This window comes from Pholcus phalangioides, unplaced genomic scaffold (genome assembly GCF_987345545.1).
Source record: "Pholcus phalangioides strain wild (caught in Gottingen) unplaced genomic scaffold, Ppha-v1.0 ptg000017l_1, whole genome shotgun sequence".
Taxonomy (NCBI): domain Eukaryota; kingdom Metazoa; phylum Arthropoda; class Arachnida; order Araneae; family Pholcidae; genus Pholcus; species Pholcus phalangioides.
In genome coordinates, this window is record NW_028301610.1 from 34,503,056 (window position 1) to 34,521,604 (window position 18,549).

The 18,549-nt window shown below is 39.1% G+C and overlaps 2 protein-coding genes across 7 annotated transcripts in view; both read right to left on the reverse strand.

The window, feature by feature from the left end:
- LOC149072949 (uncharacterized) overlaps positions 1–18,549 on the reverse strand; it is a 47,520-nt gene that overhangs the window by 21,874 nt on the left and 7,097 nt on the right. The window lies entirely within an intron of this gene.
- On the reverse strand, positions 11,916–12,413 carry LOC149072950 (uncharacterized). Its single transcript, XM_089247254.1, has one exon. It carries the CDS (start codon positions 12,411–12,413, stop codon positions 11,916–11,918), a length of 498 nt encoding a protein of 165 aa, XP_089103380.1.

The following is an 18,549-nucleotide window of genomic DNA, read 5'->3' on the forward strand; positions in this document are numbered from 1 at the left end:
TTATGTGATTGTTTCCTATGAAGCTGGATTTTTAAGGATGGGTCAAGGCAAAAGACCTCACTTTGTTCTATCCGATTTAAGAAAAAGATGAAGATGGTTGTTTTTGTCTCGTTTTCAGGGCAGTCCTACGAGTAGGTAATGATTCCCCGGTTGAAGGGATTTTTCTGAGGGCCCCCTACCTGGCTAGAAATTTCTGTCTATCAATTAGCACGCTTACTCTCGAATTTTTAATGAGATCTCATTTTCATGAGGTTACTGGACAATGCCTGGGTGGACCCATGAGTTGGGAGCATAGAAAGCCAAATCTACAGTGTGATCAGCGCTAGATTTCCCTATAGGATAGCCTGGCCGCGGCCCAGACAACAGCAGAAAATCTCAAAAATCTCACACTTATGTTTTGGAGAAATTCAAGGCAATGGGGGCCAGTCACAGGCCCTATTGCTTTTAACAGAATAGGGCCCCATCAAATCTAAATGCAGCCCATGCAATATTAATTTGATAGATGTGGTGTAAAAAGACATTTGATGTGATTGTTGATGGATATGCAAGGTAAAAACTTTACAGGCGGAAACACACTACACTGACGTGATGCATAACTATGCCACGTCAGATGGCACAGGATCATATCAGACATTATATGGTGTGTACACTGGTCTGATGTTTTAAGAAATGAATTAAGGCATGACAACGAATTTGTGAAATCTTATTCGTGGAAATTCTGTGACGTGGAATTCACATCACGTCAGTGTAGTGCGTTTCAGCCTTTACGCTATCAGTCGAAGTGAAGTCAATGTGTGTGTTGGTTGTGATATCTGTTTTGACTTTTTGAAAAATCTGTTTTTTTTTTCAACACCCATGGATGTGAGACATGTTTTTGGATGACCTTGATGAGGAAGAGGAAGAAATGACTGCATTAATCATTGCAGTAAAGTGTTCGATAAGAATGTGCATGCATCCCATACCGAGCCGCCTTTACCATGCATGGGATCCTGTTGCAAAAATAATAGCTTTGCTCCTTGGCCATGATTTTTTTTTCTTCTGTGAGACAGAGGAATCGAAAATTCAGAAAATGAAAATAATGAAAATTTGAAATAAATGCAAGGAGAATTTTTTTTTTTCAGAATTGGTGAAAATATAGAATAATAGAAATATAGTGAAATCTTGCTAAAGCATTAACTGATACAATGATATTTTTTCAAGTCTTGCTCAGAAATGTCTATATTCAAATGTTAAACTGCTGCCTCTCGATATTTTAATAATCCATCTACAGCGATATTTTTCCTAGGTCCGCAGAATATTGAGGTTTCATTGTAATTCCAGAACTGATGAAAATTCAGAAATTATTAAAAAAAACAATTCCAGATATGATAGAAATTCAGAATTATTTCTTTCTTAATGAAAATGCAGATTTCCAGAATGAAAGAAACTATTGCTACCGTAAAAGCGGGTTCCCAAAACGCAGGGCCCAGTGAGACCGCACTTTTCCTACACCCTTAAGGATGGCTCTGATTCTAATAAATGCAGATTGACAGCTGTCTGGCGAGCAAACACCTTCTACAGCAGAAAGCCTCGACACGAAGCTTTGACGTCACTGAAGTCATCCATTTCGCCTATAATCATTGGATATAGCAGGCCAACGTTTGTGAAATCTTTATCTTTTTCTACAGCACATCCATTGACTATAGGTGAAATGGAAGACTTCAGTGATGTCATGAGCTTCGTGCGGAGGCTTTCTGCTCTAGATGGTGTTGGTAGGTGGTTCTGTTTATAATCCAGACAGGGTTGAATTGAAAAATTTAATTTCACCGTATAAGCCACACTTCACGCTTTCTGTCGGGATTTGCATTTCTTGCGGTGAGGGGCGTTGGGGTGCCGATAAGAATAAGTTGCAATCAAATAAATAGAATGTATTTGATGCAATTTATTATTCTTATCACCGCCTCATGCCAAGAAATGAAAATCCCTACAGAAAGCACAAACTGCAGCTTATACGGTGAAATTAAATTTTTAAATCTGCCCGCGTTGGGATTATGACACCCAGAGCCATTGGTAGGGTCATACAACAGAGAATTTGACCGAACACGTTCAATAGGTTCCTCTTTCATCGTCGAAAAGCAAACAAAATACAAATAAATGAAAACACGAAAAAAACCCAAATGAATAAAAACACAAAAAAAACCCAAATGAATAAAAACACGAACGAAAAACAAAGTTGATCAAAACACGAATGAAGCAAAAAGAACGAGAAAAACAAATATGGCATCTTTACACATGCTATTGACAAAAATCTGAAAGGTTTGATTTGTTTTTGACACATAATAAGGGGTGTTACACTGGATTTCATAATCCGGCACATTCCCACACCATGTCAGTACAGTGTGAACGTACCTACAGAAGACTCATATAGGTGGAATTTATACTGCACGTATTTCTATTCTACGTGGTCCTACGTCACTTCAGAGTAGCATGCACAGATTTTTGCTGGTTATGTCAGATTACATCATCACAGACTTTACCACGTCACATCAGCACAATGTGAACATACCTACAGAAGACTCATTGGTGGAACTTTATATCACACGCATTAATGTGTGGTAACACGCCACATCAGCGTAATGTGTTTCAGCCTTAAGAAACACATACTTTGACATATTTCCCGTAGGTGGAAGAAGGAACTGTAAAGACATAATGGGATCATTCAAAATTTTGAAAGGTATATAAAACCAGGCCGTAACGAGGATTTTATGGGGGGGGGGGGGCATGATCTCCCTGCAAATGTAAAATTCAATGAATTTATAACCATGTTTTTGTTACCACTTAAAATTTTCCACTTGGAACAGTTGCTCCCTTTGTCCCTGTCTCGTTCTAGCCCTGCATAAAGTGGTCAAAAAAGATTTTGACAAGAAACCGAGTGGATTTTGTTATCATAAAATGTTGTTTGGAATATCAGTGTTATGTGCTCAGGGTATGTTGCAAATCAGAAGTGTGAAACTGATTATGGGTGAATATTTACGATTAATCCCTCCACACATTTCTATTCTTTCACAGATTTGGTAAAAGATGAGCAAACTTTAGACTTTTTCCCTTTTCATAATAAAATTTCAAGTCCAATGATATTTACATTGGTACAACAAACATCTATTATTACGGGGTGATTATAAAAAAACTATCCCGACATATGGGCCCCTAACTATCATACCATTCACAGAAACTGAATGAAATTTTGGCATAAGGTATTTTGATGTATGCGCTCAAGAATGATATTGAAAACAACAGCGTCACTCTAACAGTTATGGTTACAGTGAGAAAATTTCAAAAATATCAAATGGCAACACCAAGTTTTTTGCATTGGAATGTGATCTCCATTGTGAAAAACCCTAAATAGCGTTCGAACGGCAACTGTAGCATGAAAATCATCGGCGGTAGATAGGCTAAAAGTGAGGACAACCAATAAGGACAGAGAAGCAGCATAAAATAAAGCATTTTATTGTGTTTCACAAATTTTCCACATGACCTCCTTCACACACGATGACACTTTGCATGCGGCAGATGGTGGATAGCATTGCAGCACGTACCATGGCAATAGGAATCTCTTGAATCGCAGTTCTGATGGCATCTTTCAAATCAGATGCAGTTTGCGGACGAAACTGATACACTTTGGATTTCAGATATCCCCACAGCCAGACCAGAAATCAATTGGTGTGAGATCAGGAGACCTTGGTGGCCACAGAAACGGGAAATGACGGGAGATAACTCTGTCACCAAACTGTTGACTTAAGACACGTTTGACTGAAGACCCTACATGTGGAGGAGCGCCATCTTGCATCCACACAACTTCAGATAGAGAATTTTGCCGTTGCAATGCGGGAATCGCGTAACGAGTTAACATGTCCAGATAGCGAGCACTCGTTACTATACATGTTTGCAGATCACCGGCAGTAACCTCTTCAAAAAAGTAAGGGCCGAGGATGAATGTACTCGTTATACCACACCACACAGTCACTTTTTCCTTGTGTAATGGACGTGCAAGCACATCATGTGGATTATTGTCTGCCCAGTGAACACAATTTTTCGAATTCACGTTACCAGTTAACGAGAAATGCGCCTCATCTGTCCACAGAATGCGTAAAGGCCAGCTGCTATCTTCATCGTACCGGATAAGGAATTGATTTGCAAAATCCAGCTGTAATTGATAGTCTCCTGCTTCCAACATCTGGACACGCTGGAATCGATATGGAAACATGTTTGGAACAAAGCGCAGAATCTTGCGGACAGTTGAATTTGGCAGATTCAGAACACGTGAAACACTGCGTGAACTTGCGGGACGAACTGTGCTTATCGTCTGATGAACTTCTGCAACAGCTTCCACGGGAACGGAAGGTCGTCCAGACCGAGGTCGATGGCATGTGCAACCAGTTTCTTCAAATTTATGAATCAAGTCCCGTACAGCTTTGACATTGCACGGGCCTCGCCGTAATCCATGGTTTCTGCGGTAAACACGCAATGTCTCTGCGGCATTTTGTCCATTCAGGTAATAAATTTTTACAATTTCCCCCACGTTCTTCCCCTGAAAGCGGCATCTTGTTCGGAATGACAGAAAGCAACATATGTGGCTCGCATTTCGCAGTGCCTTTTCTTCCACCTAGCGTGACAACGTCAGTCATCACTGTGTCTTAGGTAGAACCCGAAATTTGCATTTCTTGGTTTCTTCTTCTCGTTTTGTGGAGGACTAATCAGACTGGGATCTCAGCCGAAGAAACGGTGTGACGAATGAAAGGAACATTAATGCTCTGGTGCACGGCAAAGTCCTTTTTACTTTTTCCTTGCCTAGCTCCTGGGATTTTCGTGCTACAGGTGCCATTCCAATGCTATTTAGTATTTTTCAGTATGGAGATTGCATTCCAATACAAAAAACTTGGTGTTGCCATTTGATATTTTCGAAATTTTCTCACTGTAACCGTAACTGTTTGAGTGACACTGTTGTTTTCCATATCATTCTTGAGCGCATACCTCAAAATACCTTATGCCAAAATTTCATTCAGTTTCTGTGAATGGTATGATAGTTAGGGGCCCATATGTCGGGATAGTTTTTTTATAATCGCCCTGTATTTTAAATCATTAATTACGGCATAGAATTTAAGGCTTTATACAAAACTATTTTTTTTTTATCAGGGGAACCCTGGTGCCTCATTGTAATGCATTGCAAATATTTAGTGCAGTTATATTTAAGTTTAGCTCCCTGTTTTTTCTCCAAGAAAATCTAGAAATAGAACAGCTACCTTTCTGCGCTGTATATAGGGATTAGGTTCAAGTCTACATTAACCAGATCTTCTATATTTTTTTCAATTAACAGCTTTACCACATTTCAATAACATGCATGTCATACTAGGTTATTTTTACTTTAATATCATTGAACTTAAATCATAATCATTAGAGCCCGGAAGTTTAGGCACTAAAAATTGACAAAATAGGCAGGCAAAAATGCCTAAAATAGGCATCAAAAAGGCATTTATAATTAAAAGAAAAGTAACTAAAAGCTACGACATTAAAGCTCTGAAAGCTGTCTGAAAATCTCAGACGCACTCACTCACTCACTTTACCATTTTAATAAGAGATTCAAATAACTGCATTATTAGCCAAGTTAATTTGATATTATCATGCCAAAGGAAAAATGTTTGTGGTCCCTCAATATTAGGTCAGATTTGATTCAATCAAATACTTAATATGTAATTAGCTGGCATGCAAAATAGCGCTAGCTGAAATACCAGGATAATCACGTCAAAACTATAATGTTTTCATATGGAATTATTTAAAAGGCATTATTTTAATAACAGCATGTTTTTATCAAAATTTTCAAACTTTAAGCTTTGTATTTGATTGGTCTGCATCAATTTGAAAAAGATCTCTCAAATTCTAGAGATGATTTTTGCATATGCGTCATTCTAAAAAAAAGTACATTCCACATTTTTTAAATGAAAAATTTAAAATTGAATTTTTTAAATAAAATTGATCTTAAATTATAGCCAATAACTTGAAGTTTAATATTTCATAAATATTTTTCACTTTTACTTTGTATTAATATTTTATTTTTGGGGTTTTATGACTAAAAGTCATGGATTTTGTCCACTTCTGTTACGAAAACAAATATCACTGTGTTAGCCCGTTTGGGTTTGAGACCGTTCTCGTTATTCCATTGCGTTGTGTATATATAAAGTATAACCCAGGCAAAGTTTACACAAGTAGTCATGCACGAGATAGTGGAAATTAAGTAGTTTATTTACAATGTAGTTAATTGAATTAATGCCAATTGTATATTACATATCTATACAAATACAACGCCACAACAGGTAAATTGCCCAATGAGGTGGCTAACTTAAGAACATCATGGATCCCCGAGCCATTTTTTGGAGGCCCTACATAGTACTGCTACACCACACCTGCACCCCGCCCACACAACCCCCTCCCCCGCGGAACCCCCAATCGTACATGAGGGAATGTGCGTGTGCGTGTAGTGAAACCAGACGTGAAGTTTTTTTTTTGTTTCTCTGTAATGCTTGTTATGTGTAGTGCTGCCATCTGCCACCAGTTTTTTTTCTAACTATGAGTGAAGTGTTATGATTGAATGATTTATCATTGTAGGACTGTTGCTCTCTGTGGCGAGACTTTTTAACGGGGAGATCGGCTCGCATTTGCGCCTTCAAGTTGGGAACCACAGAAAACCAACTTCAGCCGACCACCACTGTGGGGTTCGAACCCGGATCCTCGCATCGAGAGTCCGTCACTATAACCACTTGACCACCACTGCGGCACCTTATTAATCACCATCCTTATTAAAAATATTAATACATACTCCACTTAAAAATTAATTAACAAATTCTTCAGTTGGCCCCCAAAACATTTAAGTTCTTGACCCTGAACATTGTATGACACCTGATTTTTCATCACACCTCAGTTCACCCCCAAAACAGTTAATTATGGAACTGAACCTACACTATAAGTCACATATGGGAGAGAGAATATGATCCATGCATCACTCACCAGGTTCATTGAGAGACCCTCTGCAGTCTTTAGCCCTTTAGAAACTCATTGCAGCCAGGAAGCCAATTACAGAGATTACAACTCTCGTCTTCACTCATCATCTCTTTTTCAGTCTCGTCCGTTACTGCCTTTCTAGCTCCCCGTATCCAGATTTTCTCTTGCCATATAAGATTTCATTTCGGACGTCCCAGTCCCTTGGAAAACTCCACCCCTTTAATTTGATTTGATATTTTACCCAACATCTCTAAGTTTCTATTCATTTCTTGAAGATTTATTCATAAGATTGGCCATTGCAGATCCATCCCTAATTTCTTTGTCCATGCGACTCTCCCTTCAAGACCCCGAGAACCCCCAATGGCCATTGCCTAACCTTTAACTATCTCAAGCTTCCCATGACTAACATACTCGGCATTTTAGATCCTCTGTTATACTTTAATTGCACCCCAATTATAAATATATAAATAATTAATATATTTAGCTACTTAAAATCAAAACTTTTTTTTCTGACAGACAATGGGTTGGCAATTTAAAATTTAACATCCCAGTTTGAAGTATTCTTTATTTTTTTGCCTGTGAACTGCAAAAATGCTTCCCATAACAAAGTGGACACCATTGTAACAGAATGCACAGAAATGTTTAACTGAGAGAAAGATATCTCAAATATTCTAAGTAGGCCATGCAAATACACTTTTATTTTCCTAAAAATTATATATAAAATGTGATAGGTGACCCTGAGACTCCTCTTATTACCTTTGAACAACGTCCACTTCATGACCAAATTCTAAAAACATGCACCCCATTCTAGGTAATTTGAAATTTGGTCTGGTAAAATTATTAAAATCTGGTCAAAGTGGGCACTGAACTTGCTTAACTGTATATTATATCAGAATGATTTTTCTGTTATTTCAAATATTTTTGTGTTGTAATTGAATAGTAATTTAATGTTAGTATAAATCTCACGTTTACGCCTCTCACATTTGTGATCCAGAGTGGACTGGGGGAAGTAGAGACTGAAAACAAAAATAATTATGGGAAAATAATGGTTCTGTCCTATAAAATACAGGATGTAATGCCATAACTACCTTCACTCATACTAAAATACCCCTTATGACACATCTTCCTGGATCTGTGCTGATTTTGCAAAAGTCAAGTCCAAAATTGTTGACTATGTTGCGGAGTCACCACACAGAGCCACAGCTTCGGAATAAACATTTATTTCGACAACACATAATGATTATCTGGGTTAATGAAAAAGTAAGACAGGCATAGAAATTTTCGAACCTCACGCTTTCGTGTGCAGTCACTCTCTGCTCTGCTGTTTTCCAGACAGTCGTCTCCAGTACTCGGGATCACGTGACACTCTCGAGGTCGTTGACCCGACTTTTGGGGGTCATCTGCGTGGGACACCACACACTCCCTCCCCAGTGATCACGAGTAGTAAGAGATGATCGCGTACTATGGAGTAGCATCAGTGATCATGAGCACTGTAGACGATCTGGAAAGTGGACAGTACGTCCAGAACGAGTGGTTCTGACTGGTTTCACAGCAGAATCAGCTGCGAGACTGTCAGACGTAACTGCAGTTGGTACGTTTGGAGATACAGGTACCGGCTCCACCGTCGGATTCACGAGAAATGCCGGTTTAAGCCGAGCGACTGACACTGACACAGTTTTTCCTCTTATATCCACGTTGAACACTTTGTCGGTCCGGCTGATCACTCTGTATGGTCCTTCAAATGGCTGTTCCAGAGGACGTTTCACCCTATCAGTTCTTACGAAAACGTGAGAAGTAGTTTTCAAATCATGGTGAACAAATGTAGGATGTCCTCCATGCCGTTTGATTGGTCGTGGCTGGAAAGTTTGGACGTGAGTTCTCAGCATTTGTAGAAACTCGGAAGCGTCAGTTGAGTTGGAATTAGCTCGTGCTTGGAAAAATTCACCAGGTAGTCGTAAAGTTTCTCCGTACAGTAGTTCTGCAGGTGTGCACGCCAAATCTTGTTTCAGAGAACACGTAAGACAGAGTAGAACTGTAGGTAATACTTCAGTCCATTTATGGGTTTGGTTGTATTTCAACGCGGCTTTGAGAGGGCGATGCCACTCTTCCATCATACCGTTTGCTTGTGGATGGTATGCAGTTGTCCTAACCCATTTTGCTCCTATGAATTTGGAAAGCTCTCGGAATAGCTGCGATTCGAATTGGCGACCTTGATCAGTTGTTACTGTCAAAGGCATGCCGTATCGAGAAATCCAGGTGGAAAGAAAAGCTGTAGCTACCGTGGTTGCTGTGATGTCGCGGATAGGTACCGCTTCTGGCCATCGTGAAAACCGGTCTATCATTGTTAGGCAATAAGAATATCCATCGGAAATGGGCAGTGGGCCAATGATATCCAAATGAATATGTTGAAATCGTTGGGAAGGTTCCACAAACGATTGTAGTGTGGATCTCGTGTGCTTGTGCGCTTTGGATCTTTGGCATGGTATGCACACTTTTGTCCATTTAGCGCAGCCTTTAGCTAGACATGGCCAAATGATTCGCTTCCTGACCAAATCAATAGTGCGTCTAATTCCTGGGTGTGAGAGTTTGTGCATATTCCAAAACACATCATATCAAAATTTTTCTGGAATATAAGGTCGAACAGCACCTGTTGATAAATCGCAGTAGAGTGCTTTAGCTGCGTCTGGAAGAAATACTTTCTTCAGTTGCAAAGCTGATTTGCTCTTTAAGAGTTCCTCTAGTTCTTTATCCCCCTCTTGTTGCTCAGCGATGGCAGTAAAATCGAGAGGTCCAGGAACTGAAATTGCTGTTACGCGTGATAAGATATCAGCGGAAATATTTTGCGATCCAGGAATATGGCAAATGTTCGTTGTGAACTGCGATATATAATCTAAATGTCTTAGCTGTCTAGGTAAGCATTTTTCACTTTTTTGTGGAAACGCATAGCACAGTGGTTTATGGTCACTGAAAAGTATAAACTCACGAGCTTTAAGCATGTATCTGAAAAATGTTATGGAAGAATATGCGACAAGAAGTTCTCGATTGTATGCGCTATATCGTGTTTCGGTGGGTGAAAGTTTGCGTGAGAAAAAACCTAGTGGTTGAAGACCATTGTCCGTCACCTGGTGCAGTGCACCGCCTATAGCATAGTCGGAAGCATCTACGTGTAGAGCTAATTGGACAGACGGGGATGGATGTGCCAACAATGCGGCATTAGCTAGTAGCTTTTTGCAATCTTCAAATGCTTTCAAAATTGATGTAGACCACACAACTTTTGTTTTGTCTTTTCTTTTTTTCGTAGAACCTTTCTATAGATCATGCAGTGGCACTTGTGTCTCAGCTGCATGCGGTAGGAAACGGCGATAAAAATTTATGAGACCTAAAAATTTACGCAATTGCTCAATTGTTTCCGGTTGCTTGAAATCGAGTACAGCTCGCACTTTGTCTGGACGAGGTGTGATACCCGATGATTTGATCACATGTCCAAGAAATTCAAGCTTAGAAACATCAAATATGCATTTTGACACATTTAAAACTAAGCTATACTGTTGAAGACGTTGGAATATTTGTTTTAAATGAATTTTGTGTTCTTCGGCATTTTCAGAAAAGCATAGAATGTCATCAAGATATACATAGCAGAATGGTAAACCTCGTAATACTTCATGCATGAACCGCATAAAAGTTTGAGCGGCATTTACGAGACCGAAGCTCAATCTTGTATACTCGAATAAACCCCAAGGGGTTGTGATTGCGGTTCTTGGTATATCTTCTTCGGCAATGGTAATTTGATGATATGCCTTGAAGACGTCTAGTCTAGAAAAAATAGATTTACCGTGCAATTCCTGTGAAAAGTCTTGAATATAGGGTATCGGGTAAGAATCAAATTCCGTAACACTATTTAGACGACGATAATCACTGAAAGGACGTACAGTACCATCTGCCTTGGGCACAATATGCAACGGTGAGCTCCAAGGGCTTTTGGAGGGCCTTGCTCCAAAAGGAATTCAAACTCGGTTTTCACCTGTTGTTGAATTTTTGGATTGAGACGTCGAGGCTTCGAAGCCACCGGTGGTCCTTGAGTGATGATATGGTGTCGCATCACGTGTTTCATTGTTTTACCAATCTGTGAAGGGTTGAAGACATCCGGGAATTCTTGAAATATAGCACTGTATTCAGAATCTCCAATGGTAGTGATGGAAGATTGTGTTGTGGGCTTGATCGATCTGAGTACCGTAATGATGTTTGCGAATCGATAAGTCGTCGGTGTCGCACAGCAACGATTAGGTTGAATTTGCTGAGAAAATCAGCTCCAAATATTGGTGAAGTGACGTCAGCTACGAGAAATGTCCAGGAAAAAGGTTTCCGGAGACCTAAATCCAGTTTCTTGACCGTGGAACCATAGGCAAGAATCTTACTGTTGTTAGCGGCGAACAAATGGAAATTTGGATGTAGTGCTGACGAATTTTTGTTAGGCGGGATAACAGAAACTTCACTGCCAGAGTCAACAAGGAAACGATCACCCGTAACTCTGTCAATCACGAAGAGCCTGCTGGATTTGCTGCCCGATTCCATCATACCAGCGATGATGGAAGGTCGTCGTTTTTTTTCTGGAATTTACATGGCTGACGGCAGTAGCAGGCATTCTCACCGAACTTGTTGTGATAAAAGCAGATATCCCGTGCTCGACTTGAACAAGATGTTGAATGCCTAGCTCGTCGCTGTTGGGAGCTACTACGATATCTCCCTCTAGAGAGTCTATTCACAGTAGCCGTTAGCTCTGCCACTTGGTTGGTGAGCATTTCGATGGCCGATGTCGAATCGGTTCGATCTGGAGTCGACTGCATTTGAGATGACGACGATGGCTGGATTCGACACACGTAATTTTAGGTAGTGACTTCAGCCACTTTGTCGGCTAGGACAGCAAGTTGATCTAATGGCTCACTGGAAACCGATAACACTGCTTGAATATTTCGCGGTAAGCATTGCATCCACAAGGTGCGCAAGAACTCGTCAGTGACTTTGTTGCCGGAGAGTTCTTTCATCTTTCGCAGCAGTTGACTTGGCTTTTGATCACCCAGCTGTAGCTCGTTCAAAAGTTCCTTGACTTTTTGATGTTCCGTTGCAGCGAATTCCTTTATCAGGCGATCCGACAAGGCCTGATAGCAGTTGATTGCCGGAGGATTTAATATCAGATCCGAGACGAAAGACAAGCATTCTCCGTCCACGGAAGAGACCAAGGCTGCATACTTCATGTCATCGTTAGTGATTCTACTGAGTTGAAAAGCACTGTTGCACTGTTGAATCCATAGTTGGACATTGGATTTCCAAAACGGAGGTAATTGAAGTCCAATCCTCGAAACTTGAGCATTTTCTTCCGCCATCGCTCAGCTCCAACGGGAGAGAGAGAAAAAAAGTAGAGAAGACGAGAGAGAGGAGGAGGTCATACCAGAAGAGAAGAAGAGCAGATGATGATGCGTGGGTGAGAGGGGTCTGTTCTTCATGGGCCTGTTTGAGGGAAGAATCTAGTCGTCGTAACCACAGACATAATGGAGGCTCGGAAAGAAGAAAATTTCCGAAAATGCATGAGATTAAATCTTCAATGAAGATGGACTTTGTTTGATGGTTAATGTTCCTAAACGTCGCTGGTCACCACTGCGGAGTCACCACACAGAGCCACAGCTTTGGAATAAACATTTATTTTGATGACACATAATGATTATCTGGGTTAATGAAAAAGTAAGACAGGCATAGAAATTTTCGAACCTCACGCTTTCGTGTGCAGTGACTCTCTGCTCTGCTGTTTTCCAGACAGTCGTCTCCAGTACTCGGGATCACGTGACACTCTCGAGGTCGTTGACCCGACTTTTGGGGGTCATCTGCGTGGGACACCACAACGTATTAAAAGTGAATCTTTCAATGAGCTCAAAAGTATTATCAGATTTAATCTGCTATGAAAATATATTTACCAATTGACACAGTAACAGAGTAGGCATTTTAAAATGATGGGAAAATTTTCAGGACACAAACAAAAAAAAAATTGTTTTTCCAGAGAAACAATTTTTTTTTCAAAATTTTACTGTGAGTTTTATTTATCTATGGCACATATATGAAATCAAGTTTTTCGAAAAAAAAAAATCCCGATTTGCACCATCTTTTTGTGTAACACTTTTTTTTCAAGCTGGGAACAGCCATATTTTGACGTTTTGCTACAATGATTTAAAAAAAAATTAGGTAACGCCTGAAACAAATTAAGGAACACCACATGAGAGGGAATTAAATTAAGAACTAGAAGAAAATTATTACCAGAGCACTCTGAAATTTTGTAAAAAAATTATAGTCTCGGGGAGGGGGGGGGGGGAATGGTTTGTAAACTTTTTTGGGAATGATCCATATCACAAATAACTCTCCATGATTGTTTGCAGTCCATTTACCTATCGTGTAAAAAATACTATCAAAATAACATGGGCTCCAGGACCTGTCAGCTTTCATCTCGTCCTGTTGCAGCTATGACGTCAATCAATGGCTATTAGAACAGTTACCAGTCAGCTATTCAACTACAATGCTATGCAATACATGAGCAAGATCTGAGAAGCATGTGGAAAAACAAAATTCTAATTTATTTTCAGCTTTTCTTATACATGGGTTGCTTTCGTTTAGGACTTTTATATTCTTGATGCAGATTCGATGGTATATATATATATATATAAAACGATTACTATATTCTCATGGGATGGACGGCTATACACCACCATCTTATAATCCTGTTTATAATTTTGATTGCCCATTGGCGTTGATTGTTTAGATGTTATTTGTTATATGATTTCAGGAGTTGACGATCAATTTTTATGTAAATTATTTTATTTTGCTGCCTTCGTCTGAGGTAGTCATGTTATGTTGTTTTTAATAAAACTTCCCGGACACACCTATCCTTCGGGAATGCTTCGATATCTCTCTGAGATGGGAAACAGGGTGTGCCCGGTCTTCAAAGGTATATATATATACGTTGATTGCTATCTAAAAGCTACCTATAGCATCGTGAAAAGGTTTTGTCACTTCTATGCCCAACACTAATTTTCCTATCTCTTCGGCACTTATGCCTATTTGTGTTCAGAGGAGGCCAAGAGCAGGAAGGTTTTCTGATGAAAATTAATACTAAGGCCGAACACATACCGGGGAGTGGAACAAAGTGAGCGATTTCAAAAGAGAAAATACATCGATGCTCATCTTGATGTCCCCACACATACTGACAATGTAGAAGAGAGCGAAAATAAACGCAGGCGTTTTGAAGGGTTAAAGAGGAAAAGCCTTTCAGCAGGAAACGTGACATCTCGCCAACTAGTAAACCTACCAGCCTGTTCATGCCAAATCAATCAGTTTGGAAATATTGGAAGATTCCAATAAAATAAACCCGTTAATCCTCAAAACAGTAAAATTCCTGATATATGTTTTTAATGACTTCATGTATCAAGCTGTTGTTTCGGATATTATTGCATAGTATGTGTAAAGATTGAAGTAATTATACTTCAATCAAGATATGGACTCTGAATAAAAATACATGCCTATAATTCGAAGAAGCTAATTTCGATACTTTCTAAAGAAAATATCAACGTTAATGAGATGAAGCGAGAAGTTATCCATACACCTCGATGACGCAACCGTAATTCTTTTTGTGGGCACTGTACATTATTTTATAATTTTTTTTTTCTTTCACGTGGTCATCGCTCTCCATATGAGGTTACTGCATAGCAGATAAATTAACATCCATACTTTTTTACGGGCATCCTGTTTCAGCCCCATCGTTGGTTATTTTGCCTGTTGTTGCGTCTGAATACATATCTATCTATAAATCTGTGAAAAATTATGTTATTGCAAATTAATTTTTGGAACATTTATTTCCATTTCAAATTCTTGGAGGAAAAAAAACTGTATATAGTATTCATCCCTATGCATGGCATCCTAGGGAAGAGGCGTACGCAAGAGAAGGGCGTAGGGGGTTCATGCATTGCTCCCTAAGCTAACCAAGAATTAGGAACAATTTCAACGTATCGGTGAAAGAAAATACCTTTTATATACTATTTGGATCTATTTCTGTTAATTTAAATGCTTTTTGAATGTTGATTACTCAAACTGCACGGGAAGAAAATTTTTTGGCCTCTTCCAAAGGTCAATTATGCGTATGTCCCTGCCCTGGAATGGAGTGCTGCGGCATGGTCGGGAATAGGATTTTTGCCCCCCCCCCGACTTTAAAATTTGATCATTTTAGAAAGCTGTTCTTTGTTCGCAGCTAAAACTCCCACCCCAAAATGTTACTGCCCGGGGCAGTTGCACCTTCTCGTCCCCCTCTAGTTCCGGGCCCTTTGTTGCGGGGCCACCTTTTTTTTGTAATCATTTTTTAAATGAACGTAACAAATTTTGATGAATTCACAATAAAAATTTCAAAATTAGTCTTTCCTGAAAGTATGGTCAAACTTTTTGGTAAATTGGAATCTATTCCAAATTGTAAAATTTTGGTTCCAAAGAGATGCTTCCATGGTTGGAAAAAATTCCCATTAAAAAAATCGATGAACATGCAATGTTTGTGCAATGAAATGCTGCAACGAAGGCGTTATTGCAGCGCAGCAGACGTGTTACATTCTGTGGTACCTGAGCGCCGGACGATACCATCCAGATACAGATGTGTTAATGAAGTGTTAAGTTCACAAAGGGCCCCGATGGGTTCCCTATGGTAAAAAATTCTTTCGTGCGGCAAAAAGACTTCAAAAGGGTAAGGAGAGTTGGTTTTTCTTTTATTATTAGTAGAGAAATAGTAGTTGCTCTTTCAAAAAAAGTAGAGTGTCAGTAATATCAGTGTAAAAAACATGTTTACTGTTGCGCTAGAAAAACAAGAATCAAATCAAAAGTTTTCCTACAACAGTATATTCCTTCAGCTTTTCCCTCTAATAAACAACATAAGAACCTTTACTGGATTCCGATCATTTGACATTTGTAAGAGAAGACAATGAAATGCTCATTATTCTTAATACTCACCTGTATTTAATAATTTTAGAATAGTTTCTCACACACACAACACAAATGATACAAATACATATGCCGCAACACACAAGTTGCCCAACAAGGTGAATGGCTAAAAACGATTGTTATTAGCCATAAATGTATACGTGGTTGTTAATCACAAATTATAAAAGTGGATCCACATTATTTATGTCATCCCAGAATTATAGATTCCTCCTACATGCAGGGCCGTCATAAGAGCATCATGGGCCCCAATGATTTTTCTGAGGCCCTACCAGGCAAATTCTCGAAAATCTCAACCAGATCTCATTTTTGTGAGGCCCCTTTTTTTCTCGAGGTCCCCGGGCCATGTTAAGATGGCGCTGGCTATATCCGGCATGTTCTGTGCATAACAAATTTCAATTAAAACACGGATGATGAAATAAACTGGTTTCGATTTTGTAAGAAATACAGAGATATATTGTGTGTGAGATGTTCATATGTAATCAGAAAAAAAAATCTGGTGTCTCTTTCATAACAAACGGCATTCAAATTCACAGAAATAACAGATATTCAGAACAATAAAATACAAGCAAAAAAAAACCAACAGAAACCATGTTTCGATAATGGTAGTAAGCGATGGGCAATTGCCACGGTGTTTATCCGTTTCCTTAAAACCCAGGAGGTTCTCAAACATTTTCCACCCGTGCCACCCCTTTCCCTTACGAAGAGCAGTTATAAGCAAAACATTTCTTCGAAATACCTTTGTCAGGACCACTGCGCCGCTGCTCCCCTGACAAAGGTTGGCGCGCACAGTTTGAGAACCCCTGATAATCCATCAACGTGTTGACAAATCTCTTGAAATTCTAAAAACATGTTCAGTATTGAGTAGAAAATGAGTGTCCACCAGCAATTCTCAATCTTTTCTGACTCGCAAGAGCCCTTTTTCGTATATAATTTCTGTGACGAAGTCCTTAGGCTTCGTTTTTTTTATTTTTTATATTTGGTTATAAAATTTATTGATTCGCTTTACTTTAATCGAGTGGACGTGGAGCTCCTGGGAAGTGCCCATGGAGCACTGGTTGGGAACCGCTAGTATAGACAGTACACAGCTATATAGATAGTTTTCTTTCTACAAGATTTCGATGTGTTTGTAGGGAGATATTATATTTCAGTCTCAAGACCGCATAATAATTTTATAGCGGTTTATCAGTTTCCGCCAGAAAAAAAGTTACCGCCCTGTACATTTTGCAGCCCAGGGCAAAGACGTGAGTATGAAAAAAACATTGAGAGGGCTGAAAGTTGCCAGTCATCTCGTGACGAGCCTCGAGCCCGTATGTAGGAGGATGTAGTGCCCCGCGTTATTTATTCATTAATTGGGGAAGGGGGTTCTCAGCTCCTAACAAAATTTAGTGGGGGGGGGGTGTCTGAAATAGCCTCGCCCCCCTCCCCACCCGGTTCTGGTGCCTATGCGCCATTGCAGTATGTTTCTTATTAGAAGCTATTGAGGGAAAATTGAAAGGATGTAATTTGCGCACCTTCTGATACTACTCCCGGTAGTATCAGAAGAAAAGTTTGCAAATTTTAGAGTAGAAAAATTAAGTGCTCAACGTTTTGAAATTTATTAAGTTACACAATTTAACATAAGCCTCTACCATGAATATACTGAACCGAGCGTTTCGCCCAAAATGAAACAATTTCCTGCTTTTCCACTAAATTTTTTTTTTATGGCGAGTTACAATATACACCATTTTTTTAAATATCATTACCGTCTTTCTAGAAAAGATTAAATGCAAAATTTGATTGCAAAATATATTTTACACTAAATTATTTAAGAAGTGCTAATTAATAAGTGTTGCGTTGATGTCAGGACAAATAAATTTAATTGCCCACTGTGAATGAAAACTTTGTATCACACAAACTATGTGAAATTAGTCTATAAAATTGAATATTAAGACGTTTCGATTAATTTGCGATCAATTGCATTTTCTAATGAGGCAGAGGCGCCGAAATGAGAAAACATTGCAGGGGCTGAAAGTTTCTATTTGTCTCGTATATACGGGCTGAAGCCCTTAGAGGAGAGGGAGTGATGTGTTGCAATGTATATTAATTAATTATAGGGGGGCTCAGCCCCCTTGTAAAATTCATTGGGGCGCTCAAACAGCCTCAGTACTCAAGTTCCGACGCCTATGCAATGAGAAAGTTTACTGCAGTTGCTGATGAAACGCTTCGTTTATGTTTTGACTTCTGCACTTATTAATATTCTACCAAAAAGGAAAAAAAAAATTTTACATCCGTCCGTCAGATAAATAATGGATTCAATCCATTAAAATAATTTTAATTAAAAGGGTTTAAATTAATTAGTCAACTAAAATAGCTTAAATTATTTAATAGATTAATTAAAAATTCTTTATGGTTTAATTAATCGAATGTTAAGGGGTTTTAAATAATTAGATCATAATTAAAAGGTAGTTGGTTATTTTTCAATTATTTGTCTTATGAACGAGTAAACTATTCCACACCGGG

Coding starts and splice junctions, on each gene's coding strand:
- LOC149072950 (XM_089247254.1), bottom strand. CDS start 12,413: ATGGCGGAAGAAAATGCTCAAGTTTCGAGGATTGGACTTCAATTACCT.